This window comes from Chiloscyllium punctatum, chromosome 1 (genome assembly GCF_047496795.1).
Source record: "Chiloscyllium punctatum isolate Juve2018m chromosome 1, sChiPun1.3, whole genome shotgun sequence".
Taxonomy (NCBI): domain Eukaryota; kingdom Metazoa; phylum Chordata; class Chondrichthyes; order Orectolobiformes; family Hemiscylliidae; genus Chiloscyllium; species Chiloscyllium punctatum.
In genome coordinates, this window is record NC_092739.1 from 42,153,026 (window position 1) to 42,169,755 (window position 16,730).

Below are 16,730 nucleotides of genomic sequence, written 5' to 3' on the forward strand. Positions count from 1 at the left end.
GGGAATACGGGATGGCATTTTTGCAAGAGATAGGGTGGGAAGAGGTGTAATCCAGGTAGCTATGGGAGTCAGTGGGTTTGTAAAAAATGTCAGTGTCAAGTCGGTCGTCACTAATGGAGATGGAGAGGTCCAGGAAGGGGAGCGAGGTGTCAGAGATGGTCCAGGTAAATTTAAGGTCAGGGTGGAATGTGTTGGTGAAGTTGATGAATTGCTCAACCTCCTCACGGGAGCACGAGGTGGCGCCAATGCAGTCATCAATGTAGCGGAGGAAGAGGTGAGGAGTGGTGCCGGTGTAATTACGGAAGATCAACTGTTCTACATAGCCAACAAAGAGACAGGCATAGCTGGGGCCCATACGTGTGCCCATGGCTACACCTTTGGTCTGGAGGAAGTGGGAGGATTCAAAGGAGAAATTGTTAAGGGTGAGGACCAGTTCGGCCAAACGAATGAGAGTGTCAGTGGAAGGGTACTGTTGGGGACGTCTGGAGAGGAAAAAACGGAGGGCTTGGAGGCCCTGGTCATGGCGAATGGAGGTGTAGAGGGATTGGATATCCATGGTGAAGATAAGGCGTTGGGGGCCAGGGAAACGGAAGTCTTGGAGGAGGTGGAGGGCGTGGGTGGTGTCTCGAACGTATGTGGGGAGTTCCTGGACTAGGGGGGATAGGACAGTGTCAAGGTAGGTAGAGATGAGTTCAGTGGGGCAGGAGCATGCTGAGACAATGGGTCGGCCAGGGTGGTCAGGCTTGTGGCCACCACAGCTCAGCTTGTCCTGATCTCAACCACTGGGCATCTATGTGCATGAAACGTCCATTTTGTATCCCAGCAGAACAATTCAAAGTGAGAACAGTGAATTAAAAAGAAATCCTTTTCTTTTCTTTCTTCTCCCCAAACAATTCCAAAAATGTTTTTATGCCTCAACATTGGGATGAAGTATCTGAGCAAATTACAGTTTTTAGCTCATCCATTTTGAACTCTTTGCTCCTGATCTAAAGATTGTGGATTCAAGTGCTGCTGCAGGAATTTAGCACATTATCTAGGCAGCACTTGAGTGCAGTATTGGGGTGATGGATGCAAATGCAGTACACTATATAATGTTGTGGTATTGTTTGCAAAGTCTATTCCAGGGAAATCTGCACATGGCCCAATATTTCAAAATGTCCTTTAGCAAGGTGAATATGTGGAAATAGCCATATTTTCTCAAAAGCAGTGTTTCATACAACTAGAATATTGGGGCAACTTCCAATTTTTCTCTGGTCTGTTTTTATTATACTTTTGCTATACTAAGGTACTTATTAAGTGTGTAAAATTGTTCTTAATATCCAAATGTGTGATTGTCAGTTGCTCGATAAGTTCCATAGTGTTTCTTCAAAAGCAGTTTCTCAAATAGTCAAGTGCAAGTCAGTGCAATAAAATTTGGTTGTCCATATTCATTAGATATGACTTTTTGAATTCTGAGTATTCCTTCCTCTCCATTCCCTCCTTACCACCATTTTGAAGTTTATTTATAGGCTGTTGTTGCTAAACCCTCTGCAGAGCACCACATTTCTTTGCAAGGTCTAAATTAAGCGCGCTTTCAAAGTTCAACTGTTGGTATGATTTGTACCTGTTACTTACCAGTTAACTCTAGTTTATTCTAATTTAGTGAAACATAATTGTTAGGAGCTTGATTTAGCTGAATTGTTATAGATTTGTCAAGTTACTGTGTTTTAAAAACTGAAGTATTTTGTTTAAAGTGCATGTCAGTATTCTGACTTTTCTATATAAACCTGTAACATTTGCAGTATGCTCACTTCAGCTGTGTACGGATAGGTTGTGTTTTATAATTTTGGGTGCAAGTGTTGCCTCAAGTTCCTGAGGTGGTGGAATTTTATGATATTTGTTGGCAATTTGAAATTGAACAGTGAAGAAGGAGGCGTGAAAGTAGATGATCTGAAATGGGAAATATCAGGCAGTCAACTTGAGCATATGTTTGACAGACCTGGAACAAAGTTTACAAGAAGTCACAAAGTGTACTCATTTGTAGCGATCTACAGTACAGAAAAAAAGTCCTTCCGTATATCAGGTCTGCGTTAGTCAGATGGTTGTTTTTAGACTAATCCTATCCCACTTTCCAGCACATGGCCCAAAGTCTTGTGCACTGCTATACCAAGATATACACCTAACCACTAATATGTAATTAGCATTTCTGCATAACTAACCTCCCTGCTGTTAAATACTCTGCCTCGACTAATAAAGTAACTTGCCCAAATGCTTACTTAACCACTTTAACAATCTGTCCTGATACCTTAAGAAGCTTGTGTTCATGCACATCAAGGATCATCTGATCCGTGATGCTTCCCAGGACTGTTCATCACGTATTCCCATGCCTTGCGTTGACCTGAATCTCACAAACACCCCAACATTCTAGAAGGCATGCAACCGGAAGTGAATCCTAACTATTCCTGAATTAATTCAATTGAATGTCATAAGTTTTATAATTTTCCGTTCCATACTGCAATCTGAATGCAAACCTTTGAACCAATTTAAATGCAAAACATCAAGGAGAATTTTTCACATCAAAAGGATTTTCTGCTATTCAGGCTGAGTAATCGCAAGATGTGTTTGAGGTTGTAGTCTCTAGTTATGAGTTGTAACTGCAATGTGACTAATTAATTTTACGCCACGGCTTCCATTATAATTGACGTAGACCTATTATTCTGTAAAAGGTTGACAAAGTGATTATAAAGAGGTGATGACAGGAGAGGTAGTAAGTGCAAATGCAGTGTTTTTAATACACTTGTCAGATTCTCGTGGCTTTGAGCAAAAATAATCAGCTAAATGCACCTGAAGCATGATTTGATTTAAATTTATTGTCATGTATACCTAACGACAGTGAAAAGCTTTGTTTTTGAGCAGTACAGGCAAGATTGTAGTCAGCAAGGACATGTGTATCATAGTGAAAAAGAGGCTTAAAGGCATGCAAGTTATGTTGACATTAGCAAGATCAGCATTTATTTTAAAGTTAGAGTCCATCCATCAGTCTAATAACGGCCAGGAAGGAGCTATTTCTGAACTTGCTTGTGCATGTGTTCACACTTCTGTGTTTTCTGATGGAAGAGGTTGTAGGAGAGCATGATTGGTCTTTGGCAGTCTTGCTGCAGCAATGAGCCATGTGAATGGAATCTATGGTGGGAGGTTGACTTCTTTGGTCTGGGCTGTGCACATAACCGTCTGTAGTTTTTTTTAAACTCCTGGGCACAGCACTTGCTGTACCAGGCTGTTATGCACCTGGACAGTATGTTTTCTTTGGTGAAGGTGCTTATGGACATGCCAAGTTGCCTGAGCTGCCTTCATGACCATCGCATCTACATGTGAAGTTCAGGGCAAGTTGGTCATTGTCACTACTAGGAACTTGATGCTCTCCATCTCTCAACTTCAACCTCCGTTCCATTGATGGGGATGTGTTCTCCTCCTTTCTTTCTGAAGTTAACGATCAATTCTTTTAGTTTGCCGAAGTTGAAAGAGCAGTTGTTCTCATTGCACCATGATACCGAGCCCTCTATCTCCTTTCTGTATTCTGACTTATCATTGTTAGATATCCATCCTACCACGGTGGTGTCGTCACCAAACATACAGATGGCGCTCGTTTAGAATTTGTCAACACATTCGTGGGTGGACAGGGAGTACAGTATGGGTTGAGGATGCATCCTGGGGCGGGGGGGGGCGCTCCAGTGTTGAGGATTATTGTGAAGACTGCGGTGTGTGAATCAGAAAGCTGAGGATCCAGTTGCAGAGGGCGGAGCCATGACCAAGGTCATGGGAGTTTTGATCAGTCTAAAGGGGATAATGGTGTTGAAGGCGAAGCTGTAGACAATGAGCAAGAGTCCGATGTAGGTGTCCTCGTTATCCAGATGCTCCGGGGATGAGCACAGGCCTGGGAAATGGCATCCACTGTGGACCTGTTGCATCGGTAGGCAAATTGCAGGGGATTGAGACAGCCTGGGAGACTGGAGTTGATCTGGGCCATGTCCAGCCTCCTGATTGAGGCCAGAGCCACTGGGGCAGTAGTCGTAAGGCATATTGAACATGCTTTCTTTGCCCAGGTGTCCTTGGAGAAGGAGCACGCGGTGTCCACCAACACCCTGGAGTTGTGACTGGCCACTCGAGTGTTTCCTTCCCTTTGGAGACTGGATCATATAAAAAAAAGGGGAGTGTTAAGAAAAAAAAAGAAAAATAAAAAAAAGGGGAGTGTTGGGGCAGCACGGTGGCTCAGTGGTTAGCACTGCTGCCTCACAGCACCAGGGTCCTAGGTTTGATTCCAGCCTTGGGTGGCTGTCTGTGTGGAGTTTGCATATTCTCCCCGTGTCTGCGTGGGTTTCCTCCGGGAGCTCCAGTTTCCTCCCACACTCCAAACATGTGCAGGTTAGGTGAAAAAAAAAATTTGAACATGCTTTCTTTGGTACTGGGCTTCTTGAAGCAGGTGGGGACTTCAGCAAATCTGAGGAAGAGGTTGAAGATGTTGGTGAATACCTCCACCGGTTGGTCCACACAGGATCTAAGTGCTCATGCGAGCCTGTTGCTTTCCTCGGGTTGACTCACGGGAAGGCTGATCTGATGTCAGCAGTGTTGACAGTGGGCGCAGATGCTGTCCGGGCAGGTTTCCCTGCCCCGCAGTCAGTTTCCCTACGTTCACGTTTACAGTGGGAAATATGCATGTATGTATGTTTTTAGAACAAATTACTTGCTACCTACACCAATAGGGGTGCAATGTGCTGCCCATGGTAGAGTGTAAGTAATTTAAATTTGCATCCATTCATTTCATTTATAACTATATGAGAATGAATTCACAAATTAGTTTTTAATTTTATATGGATGTTATCTACTCTAGCGCTGCAGTATACTTTTGCTTTTAAATGTACAAGTTAGCAGTTAACCTTCACAATCATACTCCAAACTCGAGGGTATATGTGAACAACACGACAGAACATCAGGTATGTGTGATCTGGGACTTGACCATGAGCCATGGATTAAATTGGAGGTAATACATTTGAGTTTTCTCCCACCCCACTGTGACCTGGTAATGATGCACACAATTAGGCAAATAAAAAGTGGGAGAATTCCTCCAGGTTAATGCGTCACAAATGATAACAACACTCCTGGGAATTGGTCCTAAGCTTCGATCATTTTGCCCTCTGGCTTTAATCATATGAACCTTGCAGTGGGATTTGATTGAGTGTGCATTTAACTTACCCAAAGCAGATGTGTTTAATTTTGCTTTTGATTTATCCTTATTTTCATCCTTCCTGTCCCTCCAGATGAACATGGGATAGTACTAAGCTACAATGAGTAGAAGATTGCCAAGTTCAGTTCTTCAGTTATCACTGCAATACAATTGGCTTCTGATTCTTGAGCCAGGGCAATGGAAAAATCCAACATAATTTCGGTCTTGACTGCAATCCTGTCCTGGCTGATCGTCCTCTGCTTGCTCTTACCACCCACTAACCGCCCCCCACCTCTGGAAATGACTGGCTGGACATCTTTGAACCTGCAAATGGGAAACTTCTTTCCTGGCTTTGATTGTGAGCAGCTGCTTTTTTTTGCTCTTTGTATCCCAAGACAGCTGAAATTGATTGACTGAGCCGTGAGTAGTGTACTTGCAGCAGTGGGAGCTGGCTCTGTGACTGACAGGAAGCCAGGAGCCAAGAGCAGATGTCATCAAGGCCTGCGCACAAACTGCTCACCCGGGTAATTGACCTCCAGTGCATAAACTTGATCTTCATAGCCTGGGTTCGAAGCAGTTAGTTTTCTTCCTGCTCTTCCAGTTTGCATCTGGTGGGGAGGAGAGGAGGAAGAAAGGCAGTGATTTTTGGGGCATTAACCTTGAATCCTTTTTTTTATGTATAACGTATTCAACTTCATTTTTGATATGTAAGTTAGCAATATGCAAAATTTTGAGGTAATCAGGAATGAGATCATTTGAACTTGGATCGTCTCTGACAAACTTCAAATTGTTCCAAAGTGCCCTCACTAAATATTTTCCAAAAGTGGCTGCTGTTATAATATAGTAAAATGTAGTTGCCAGTTTACATATGTCAGTTTCTCAAACAGCAAAAAGAGGAAAGGGGGCAAATAGAAAATCAAATCAGCAACCACGGACTGAACAGATAAAGCAATTTCAATTTGTACTTGGAGGCCCCAGGAAATTTTAAGCTAATGAGACTTGTGCACAGCTTGTCCTTGTTCATTTTTTTTTTGTTGATCTGCTTTTTGGTGATGAGATATCCAGTGGCATTTTTATTCAAGGATAATACTAAAATAGATTGCTGTGTGCGTGAGCTGACGTCAGTTCTGATGAGATTGGGGATGTCTGGTTTTTGTGGCAGGAGCAGTCAAGAGAATGGCCAGGTAGTTACAGTAGAGCGTCGCTTCAGAAAAGAGCAGTCATAGAAATGTTGTCTACGCATGTGATAAATGAGGAGTCAGCTGTGTACCACTGTCTGTAATCTAGGACGGTTGTTGCCATGGCAGCGTCAAGTGGCATTTAGTGGTAATGCATGACTAACCTCGTTTAACAGGCTAGTTTGTGTGAGATTGCTCAGCACGGCGAAGAATTAAGAAGCATTAGAGTATGTTACAAGACTTTATCTTTTTTTCCCCCCCCCTCACCCCCACCCTCCTCAAACTGCAAATTTTCAAAGAATGTGGACTAGCTTTTAATATTAAGGATCTTTTTGAGGAATCCTTTTCCTGGATCTATTTGTAGTTCTGGCTCGTTTTCATTCAAGCAGAACACTTTTGATGATGTCGTTTTACATGCAATATTGGTATGTAGCTCAGCTTAATTTTTAAAGTAAGCCTGTAAATTTTTGTACAAAGTACAATCGGTAGTAAAATGTGAAGGCACTGTTTCCACAACTGAATTTTTGCTCCGTTTCAAAGCTTTAAGATGGAGCTTTAAGTTTGTTTTAAGCACTTCATGTGTTAACTTTTAAAATTGGGAATTTTTATTTGTAATCAGCAGGATTGGAAATACCTAGTCAAGTAACTTTTCTGTGTTTATATTAAGGTTTTTGAAGCATCTAGTATTTAATAATGCTCATGTTTTTTGCACTTGACAATCCTATGCCTTGTTTGAAAATCTTATGAAAATATTTGTTAGTACACAATTCTCCTTCCAGACTATCTCTGATTGATTGAACATTGCACTGCCTAAATCCTGTTATCCAACGTTAAAATGGCCTCTTATCTGTTGAGAAATGTTATCCAATTGCAGGAAATAGTTTTAGGCCTGAAGTTATTTCTGGTATATATGTTAACATGCAGTTGAGAGACTTTTTTTTTATTATTCAGATGCCTGATAGTTAAAATAAAACTAATCCTGTATCCAGTGTCCTACTAAATGATAAACACCAAGTTCAATTTGTTGTTTGATTTTTAAGTAACACCTAATAGTGACACCTCGGGAAAAAAAATTAATATTTCAGCCATTTGATCTGTGTTGAAAAGCTGCAGCAATCTCTTATACAGGGCGAAGTGGAGGGCAGCAGAAAGAGGGTGTTGACCTAGGTGTAATTGGATGATGAACGTTACAGATCTCTTGCAAATGAGCTACAGTAGATGTTTGAAGATGTCACAAGAAAGATGAGCATGACATTCCATGACAGCAGATCTCCCAGTATGGATGGCTAAAAGCAAGACCGAGAACAAGCGAAGAACTGAGAATTAATTAATGTTGCTGCGTATTAAAGTGCTGCTTACTATAACACTGCATCAAAAATGTCTGACCAGATTTGAGTAACAGCAATTCTGCATAATGCTCAATTTTAAAAATATATTCTGCTACATTTATATATAGTGTGATTAGCTGCAGTAACAATACGCATCCCATAAAGATGTACCCCTGACGGCACTGTAGGTATCTTTGGTTGGCTTATATTTCTACTGGCAACCACCCAACATCACAATCAAGTGGCCATTTTTAGTTTGAGGCTTGACATTGACATTGCTCAGTTGTTTGGGGAGGACAAGGAAAAAGAACTCAAAGTAAAGCAAAACCAGAAATGTTAGACTGGTTCTGTAATTGCCTTTTGTGTAAAGTTCCATTTTAATTTTAACACTATTTCAATGTGTAAGACCATGTACGTTTTGTTTAAAAGGTGACTTCTGTTGTGATTTGTGTAAGTGGGAATGTCCCTTTCCTCCTTTCACCTTTCATGAAAGTTACAAACTGCTTTTATGTTGCATAATATTTTGATTTGTCTTTTTGTAATATATTATGAATTGTCATCACATTGCCCATTGTCAGGTAATCCAGCCAAATGGAGTTAGGAGGATTACTTCAGTCATCTATTCCAGGACATCATCGTAAAGCAACTATTCATGTATCTAGTTTGAAACTGCTTAGATAAACATTTAATGTTAAATGTTGACATTGATGTGACCAAAATACATGATCAAAGCAAGACATGGAAGAGCTTCTTCAGTATTGTGTTAACCAATCTTGCATTACATGACACTCTGCAAATCATATAATATATACATCTCTCTCTGATCTGCCTTTCAGTGGCTGTTTGACTTATTAGCTATGGAAGCAAACTGTTTAAGTTATGCAGTTGAAGACTGAAATTTTGTAGGTGGTTTCCATTTTTGTACATGTGAATGCTAGGTCTTCTAATGGGGGGGGTGGGAGAAGAACAGTCGCATGTAACATTTTGCAGGCAAGCAATTAATTCAGACATAAGATTTTCAATGAGATCTGCATATGGAGTTAGTTCAGTGGATGCAGTTCAGAGAAGGTCCACTAGTATGATCCCTGGTGTGGGGCAATTGCCTTATGAGCAAGGTGAAACAGACCCTATTCTTTTAAGGGGCTTTAACAGTGTAAATATTCAGAGGCTATCTCCCCATATCAGTACCTAGGACCAGAGGACATAGTCTCTGAATCATGAGCACTAATTTAAGATCGAGCTGAGGAATTCCTTCTGAGGTTTGACCGTCTTTGGAACTCCTTGCCACTGAGCGCTGAGGGGGCAGAGTCCTTGTATATGTTAAGACTGTGAATCTTAATCAAAGGGAAATTAAAAGTTATGCGGAAGGGCAGGAACGTAGCTGTGAGGAATATCAAATCAGCCATGATCCTGTTGAATGGCAGAGCAGAGGTCAAACTGCCTTCCCCTGGTCCTATTTCTTATGGTCTAATTGAGTCTTGGTTCACACCAGGTAGAGCAATGCCAAACAAGCCACTGAATATTAGAGCTTTTCAAACTATCTGCCATGCAGATTGTATGACCACCCAACTTGTATGATTTTTTTTAAATGGTAATTTAGAGCTGGTTTAGTTATATTGCTTGGTATGATCCCATCTTATACTGCAGAATTCAAATCAGTCAAGTCAGCAAAACGTTGCCATGTAAATTCTGCTCAGTTTCATGTGCTCTTTGAACATGCAGGTCGTGAATAACTTGGATGTTGATCTAATTTGTGCCTGCCTTTTTGGTAGAGTGAAATTCTGACTTTTCAATACTTGAGAGACCGTTGGTGGTAGGGTGGGGAAGACGCTGTCAGTTTTGTAGCAATCCATCCACATTTCAAGTCTCATTCTTATCTGTTTAATGGTCTTGGCTGAACTATGAATCCTACAATAGCCACAGTATCCTCTGCTTAGAGAATTCAAACTGAGTTGATATTTCTGCTGCTTATCATTATTTAGTGAATTCTCTACTGGAAGTGTTCTTATCAATTTTAGGCGAGGCCAGACTTGAGCTTGGTTGGGGTGTCTCTTGATGCGCACTGTTGTCCAAATTTCAGGATTGTTGTGAATAGTTTAAGATGCGGAGCTGGGCATGCTGGTTTTGACTCAAAAGTAGGCAGCTGTACGTGCTGAGGTTTTGGGAAGCCGATAGAATAGGGTGGAGACACTGAACAGGTCAGGAAGCACATGTGAAAAGTGAACTTTTTTGTCAACCGCCTTTCATCAAAATTGAACGCCATTAATTATGTTCTTCCTTCTAAGATGTCAATAAGTTCAGAAGTTCCTCCTTTTAGTCCTATTTTGATTTGCTGTCTTTGCTTGCTAACCTCAACCAGAATATTGGCAGAGTTGCTATTATTGACTAAATTATTGTACCTCAGGGCTAAGGAGAGAAAACATTTTAGACTGATCAGCTATTGGTGACCCTGTGAGCATTCAGTACTGACCAGGAAAGTGTTGATAATTTCTCTTATGAGATCAAATAGCTGGCATTTGTGCCATTTTGGTTTAGACATAAATATTATTGAATCACAATTGAGGATTACTTGGGGAGGGGAGAAAGACATTTTTCAGAATTTTGTCTTGGTACTCATTTGGACAATTGATATTGTATGAGAGGAAACGAACTAATCTTTGCTCTCCTCTGAAAAGATAAAAAACCTTTGACAAAATGCATTTTTCAACAGTACTGTAGTTCTTATGACCAAATAAGTTAGTTCAGAGTTGTTACAGTGCGGAATGAGGCCATTTGGCTGGTTCTGTCTGTACTGGCTTTTGAAGAAGAAGAAGAGGAGCCAAATGGGCTAGTTTTCAGATTCAGCAACACCTGGAAATGAGCTGTAACCATTGCAAATTCTCTTCAATAGAGGAGCTAAAGTTTGTGGTGAACAATTGGGGATTGGAGGAAGCTTGCAAGTTTGAGTTTCTTCATTCCATATTTGATCAGCAACAACTACTGTTGTTGTTGGCTTTGATGCTTTGGTTATTTTTAGTATGGCAAATTTCCTGGCCTCTGCATTGCCTTAAATCTCTCAATTCCTAAATCTCCTTCCCATGCTAAAGTTGGCCTCAGCAAACTTGGTCGTATTTTTATGACAAGCAAATTCCCCACAAGAGCAACTTTTGAGGCGGAAGTTTATGCAGTATTACTCTATATATCTGAGAAGGTTCTCCCTTTTGCTACACAGTTTGCAGGCAATGCACTGTCGTCTGGTGGGTACAACCTTTATAGAACAGCAGTTCTCTGAATTTCACTGTACATTTCTGCTACTGTGTTTTCCTCATGCATATATTTTCACTGTTAGCTTTTTATTTTTCCCTTCAGAACCTCCAAACAATAGAATGCCACCTTTTTTTGCTTCTTTTGCAATCCACAGCTTTTTATTAAAAATAACCTTCTGATGTACCTATTCCTTTTCTGCAGCCTGGTACTTTACACTTGCCATAAACTTTAAACTTGGCTTCTTACTTGTCTCAACCTACTAGAGAAGTTTTTTTTGGAATTAGTTGAGAGATTGTAGCTATGCTTTGCACCCTATGATGTAAGGCATACATTGGTTGGTGTGACGCAGAGAGATGTCAGTTGAGTTTCCCAACTCTCATTGTTAGGCAGTGTCCCTGGCTAAAAGTGTAAATAGTTTGGCATGGATATGAATTGTACACTGCTTTAGGTTGCCTGCCTGCACTTGATGCAGCTTGTGGAAGATGATATCTTAGGAAAGATACCAGAGTGATGCTTCCACTCTAATCCTGCCTGGAGTATAGTAACATTAGACACAGTGATCTGTTAATCATAGAATCTGTACAGTGTGGAACAGGCCATTTTTGGCCCAACAGTCCACACCGACCGTCTGAAGAGTAACCCATCCAGACCCATTCCCCTACCCTATTACTCTACATTTACCTCTGACTAATGCACTTAACCTACACGTCCCTGAACAATTATGGGCAATTTAGCATGGTTAATTCACTTAACCTGCACATCATCTTCTGGATTGTGGGAGGAGTCCAGAAAACAGAGGAAACCCACTAGGACACGGGGAGAATGTAAGTGGGAGAATTTTCCCTCCAAGGTTAGGTATTATGCACTTAAGTAATTTAGGGGCATTATCATACCATATTTCTGTAGTTACTGCTTGCACAGAATTATGCACGTTGTATCTGGTTGCTTTCTGCATTTATCATGCTTGGGAACAGCAAGAGAATCTCTTTTTTTATTATTATTAATGTAATTGCACTTGTCACCCATTGAACAGTTGTAATGCTAGAATTCACATTTGTATTTCCTAGGCATCACTGTTTTGCTACAAGATTTGAATTGTGCCCTTAAACTAAATAGCTTTATTTAAAAATGAGTTTGAGGAAATGTGAGAAGCTTTTGCCAGTAGTTGACCAGAACTGACAATATAACTGACCAGAGCAGAGTAGAAGAAAAAGTCTTAGTTTCTGACTTGGAGAAGCCTGTTAAGCTTTTTTTTAAAACCAGGAGCCTAATGGTGAATAAGTAGTTGTGCCAAACATATAAGGGTCGGCTAGATATTATCTCCGTTATATTTTATACAGTGGGCATGAAGAGCTACTTGATGAAATCCTTCTTTATAACTCAGGTTCCTGAAAGTTCATTCACTTCTTTGCTTCCTGCCTACATCCCTACACAAAAAATATCTTGGATGGTGGATGTCCTTTCCCCTTCCCACAGGCCAACTGTTTTAACCTGTTCACCAGTGGAGGTGCTGGCATAGATGTAATTATATTTATATGTAATGTTTATGCTTCTACACTAATAATCATCATGCACAACACCCCAAACTGGAAACTGTAATTCTATATGGTCAATAAAAGAAATGCTGTGCTCTATTGACTATATTTGATTGTCTTTTGCACAAAACTTACCATAGTGATATTTTACGTGTGCATTGCTCTTTCTGCATCAAAATGAATGTTGCTTTAATTGTTGACACTGGCTATTTGTTCTGTTTTTGATCTTGATATGTACTGGGAAACAACACTACAGATAATGACTTAACCTGCAACAGACTTTGATACAACTGGAATGTACAAATCTCAGCAAATCTTGTGTGACCAAAAGATGTAGGAGCACGCCATTCAGCTCATTGGGTCTGTTCTATCACTGAGTGAGGTCATGACTTATTTACAAATCCCCAGTTCCACTTACCTGCTTTTTCCACGTAAGCCTTGAATCTCTTCCTGCGTTTCGGAGCCTTGCATATAGATTCATGACTGGCCTTGACAACCCTCTGCAGTACTCGATTTTACAGATTCACTAACCTCTGACAGAAGGAATTCCTCCTGATCTCTGCCTTAAAAGGGCAACCTCTTCTTCTGAGATTGTGTTCTCTGGGCCTTGACTCTCCCTGAACTGGAAACAACCTTACCACTTGTCCCCCATCAAATCCCCTAAGAATGATCTGTGTTTCAATAAAGTCACTGCTCATACCTCTAAACTCCCAACAAGTACAGGCCCAATCTACTCCACCTGCCTTTATAAGACATATCCTTCATACTTGGTATCAGTCTAGTGAAACTCTTTGCACTGCCTTCAATACCAGTATATTGTTCCTTAGAGAAGGACCCAACTGTTTGCAGTATTCCAACTGTGGCCTGGCTAGTGACTTTTGTAGTTTGAGCAAACCCTCGCTACTTTTTTATTTTCATTTTCGTTGAAATAATGGCTGGTGTTCCATTTGCATTCTCTAATGCCCCCTGTACTTGGATGCTAGTTTTATGCAGTTCATGGATAATGATTTCTGAAACCCTCTGTCCTTAAGTTTGCTGCCATCTTTCTCCATTTTTAATAATGTTCAGTTGCTCTATTATTCCTGCCAAAATACATCACTTCACATTTCCCCACATCATCATATTCTACCTTTTTTAAGTTTTTTGCCCATTCACTTGAATCTGTTTATACCCCTCTCTACAGAATCTGTGTGTCATTCTCGCCACCTGCCATCTCCATTATTTTTGGTTGCATATCCTTGGCTAGAGTATATTCACTTTCCTCATCCAAATTATTAGCATATACAGTATATTGTAAACTATTGTGACTCCAGTAGTGATCTCTTCACTTGTTGCCATCCTGAAAATGCTGCTTATTCCAGCCCTGTCTTCTATTAGTTAGCCAATCTTCTATCCGTGCTGGTGTGCTATTTCTAACACCATGGACTGTTACCTTTATTAAGTACAGGTCTTTCTGCTATAACACGCGTTTTGTTAACGTGAATTCGCTGTAATGCGATTGATGAATTAGGAACACCTTTTCTATTGGCAATGTCATCATGTTACTTCAAACACTGTTTCAAAAGCGTGATGTTTCTATAAAGTGTGGTTGCACGGTAACGCAACTATCGTGTTATAGAACAACTACCTGCGGTCTAATGTGTGGTACCTTTTATCAAAAATATTCTGACAATCCAAATACATCTCATCCATTACTTCCCCTTTATCTATCTGGCTTGTTACCACCTCAAAGAATTGTAGTAAATTTTGTCACATATTTACCACTCAAAGCCATGCTGCCTTTGTTAGATCATATGAAAGGATGTAATGGCAAAGCATTTATTAATACATAACATATGAACATTTTCCTAAATAGTGGACATTAAGCTAACTAGTATAGTTACTTGTTTCCTGTTTCCTTTCCTAGTTTTAATAAAGGTGTTAGGTTGTCAATTTTCCAGTCCTCTGGGGGTTTTCCAGAATATAAGGATTCCTGGAAGATCACCCCCAGTGCATCCACCATCTCTGCTGCTACTTCCTCTTAATAGTCTAGGATGCAATCAAAGGATGGATTGATTGTTTGGTCTTTAACACCATTTAGTTTCCCTAACTTTTTTTTTATAAAACTGCAGTGATGATTATTACATTTACTTCCATGCCTCCCTTTGCCTCTTGATTATAGTGAAAATATTGCACTTTCCATTTATGGTTCTTTGTAGAATAATATAAGACATGTTAAATGTACTATAACTAAGCTGCTTAGATGTCTTCACCTAAGGTTATGAGCTGACAAAACTGGGAGAGTCTGACCAGTTTCTAGTTGATTACACTGTACTCTGAGAGCTCCTTTTCTACACTGGCTTCCTTTCTTTGCAGTTCTGCTTTTTATTTGGATTAGCATGTTGTCACGGATAGTATATAGAAACTGAAGAATGTAAAAATACTTTTTTGTACTTTACCACATCACTGCCAAAGCACTCCACGAACTTAGTTTGAAGTATGGTCATAGTTCCTAGCTGAATGATGTAGCCATTTTGTGCATTGCATTGTCACACAAATGGTGTTTGGGTGACCTGTTTCTTTGTATATTTGGTGGTCAGAACAGAAATAATTGTGATGTGCACCGAGATTAAATCCTACTAATATTATTCTGCTCATGCCTATTTTTTCAGGTCTCATGTCAGCGGCAGTCTTTTAATGTACTGCTAGAGTTCTTAAAATTGCCATGCATTATAATAAAATCAGTATATCTGCAACATCATGAATTTACAAAGTACAGTGAGTGAGCAATAATCATCGACCACTCTAATGACACTATTGTGTAATAGTGATCCCATTTTCAATCTTCCATTTTCAATGCCTTGAGCAATGTAATGAAGATGCCTTCCTTATGTGTGCTAAGGGGAGATAAGTACTTTTCCTGAATGATCCTCTGTCAGTAAGCAGCCACCTATCCCCTGAGTTTCTAGCTCCTTTGCCAGCGCTGCTGAAAATTTGTTGATTCTGCTGCTGGCTCCTTCCCCAGCCATGCACTATTGATGTTCAAAATACCTTCCGCTCCACCGACTTGCACTTTCCTGTTTGGCTATATGCTGGCATTTTGTGAATATTTAAAACATGCATGCAGTATTGTAAAATCAAAAGCTCCATGGCCCCACTACTTTAGTGTGGGATAGATCTGTCTAAATATCAGCTGTTTATTCCAATATTTGGAATACTTCATTTATATTGGTGTTTCCAAGGGATGAAGAACGTGGTTCACTTAATGTATTGATAGCCAAGTTGAAGAAATACTGCATATCAAAGGGACCGAGTAGGAGAAAAGTTACCCATCTATGAAGTGGTTGACACGCAGTTGATGACTGTTTCCTGATTTTTGTCTTTTTAAATTTTCCATTTTGCTTGCCAAGTAGCTGAAATTTAGTTTATTCTGCTCTTCAACAGCTTGTACAATGAAGACAGAAATTTGCTTCGAATTAAGGAAAGGGAAAGACGAAACCAAGAAATTCACCTTGACAAAGAACCTTTCCTTAAAAATGCCCCCCTCTTTGGTGAGCCATACAAGGTAAAGTATGGAGCAGCTTAGACTAATTTGGTTTGAGCTTTTTTTGTTTTAGATTCTGTGCTGCACAGCTCTTGGCACCTCTTATGAACAGTGCTCCCACCCAAAGCTCGTAGAGCAGCTCTCTATATTTGCAGGTGGGAGCTCTAGTTTGGTCATCAGGACCTCCTACGCAATTTCAATTGGACTCCTGAGCAGGAGAGCAGTGACTGTGACGTCCAGGTAGGACAGTCCTTCTTTTTAAATGTCTGTTCCTGTCTTAATGTGAGCCAGGAAGAGTAAGACGACTCTCTTCTGGGTTTCCCTTGCTACAAGCTTCGATGCAGTCCTCCTCCAAAGCATTCCACTTCTTTAAATTTTGGAGACTTGTCCTGCGGGTGACAGCCTGTCTCCCAATTCTTGTTACCAGCTGCTGACTGGGTCGTGAATCCGGCCAGTTTTGTGCAAGTCACAGGTCTTGCAGAGCTGAGGTGTAGTGGTTGAGTTTTTGGCAGGTCCCTCGCCTCATCAGCTGTGCCCGCTGCTTCATGATTTGAATGTACTGCACCTCCATTTCCATCCGCCAATATTTGTTTCTAAAGCAACACGGGCTGTGGGGGAGAGCTGTCCCGACCTAATCTAAGTTTTTAGTGAGCTGGATGGTTGTCTGTATAATTTTTTTTTTTGTCTAGCTTTTCTGCCATTTGAAGGTTTTGTTTTTGT

At 40.5% G+C, this 16,730-nt stretch overlaps 1 protein-coding gene across 5 annotated transcripts in view; it reads left to right on the forward strand.

The window, feature by feature from the left end:
* The window catches only part of LOC140453678 (AF4/FMR2 family member 1-like), a 164,260-nt gene that overhangs the window by 40,615 nt on the left and 106,915 nt on the right, over window positions 1–16,730 (forward strand). For 2 of the 5 annotated variants that reach the window (XM_072548713.1, XM_072548695.1), the window contains one exon: window positions 15,911–16,031. The exons of 1 other annotated variant lie outside the window; for it this stretch is intronic. Coding sequence is in view for 2 of the 4 variants with exons in the window: in XM_072548695.1 (XP_072404796.1) it covers window positions 15,911–16,031 (121 nt within the window). In the remaining 2 variants the exon portion in view is untranslated. Of the gene's footprint in view, window positions 1–6,586; window positions 6,606–6,718; window positions 6,804–15,910; window positions 16,032–16,730 lie in introns of those variants that run through there. 2 more of the 5 variants (XM_072548755.1, XM_072548639.1) reach the window with 2 other exon arrangements.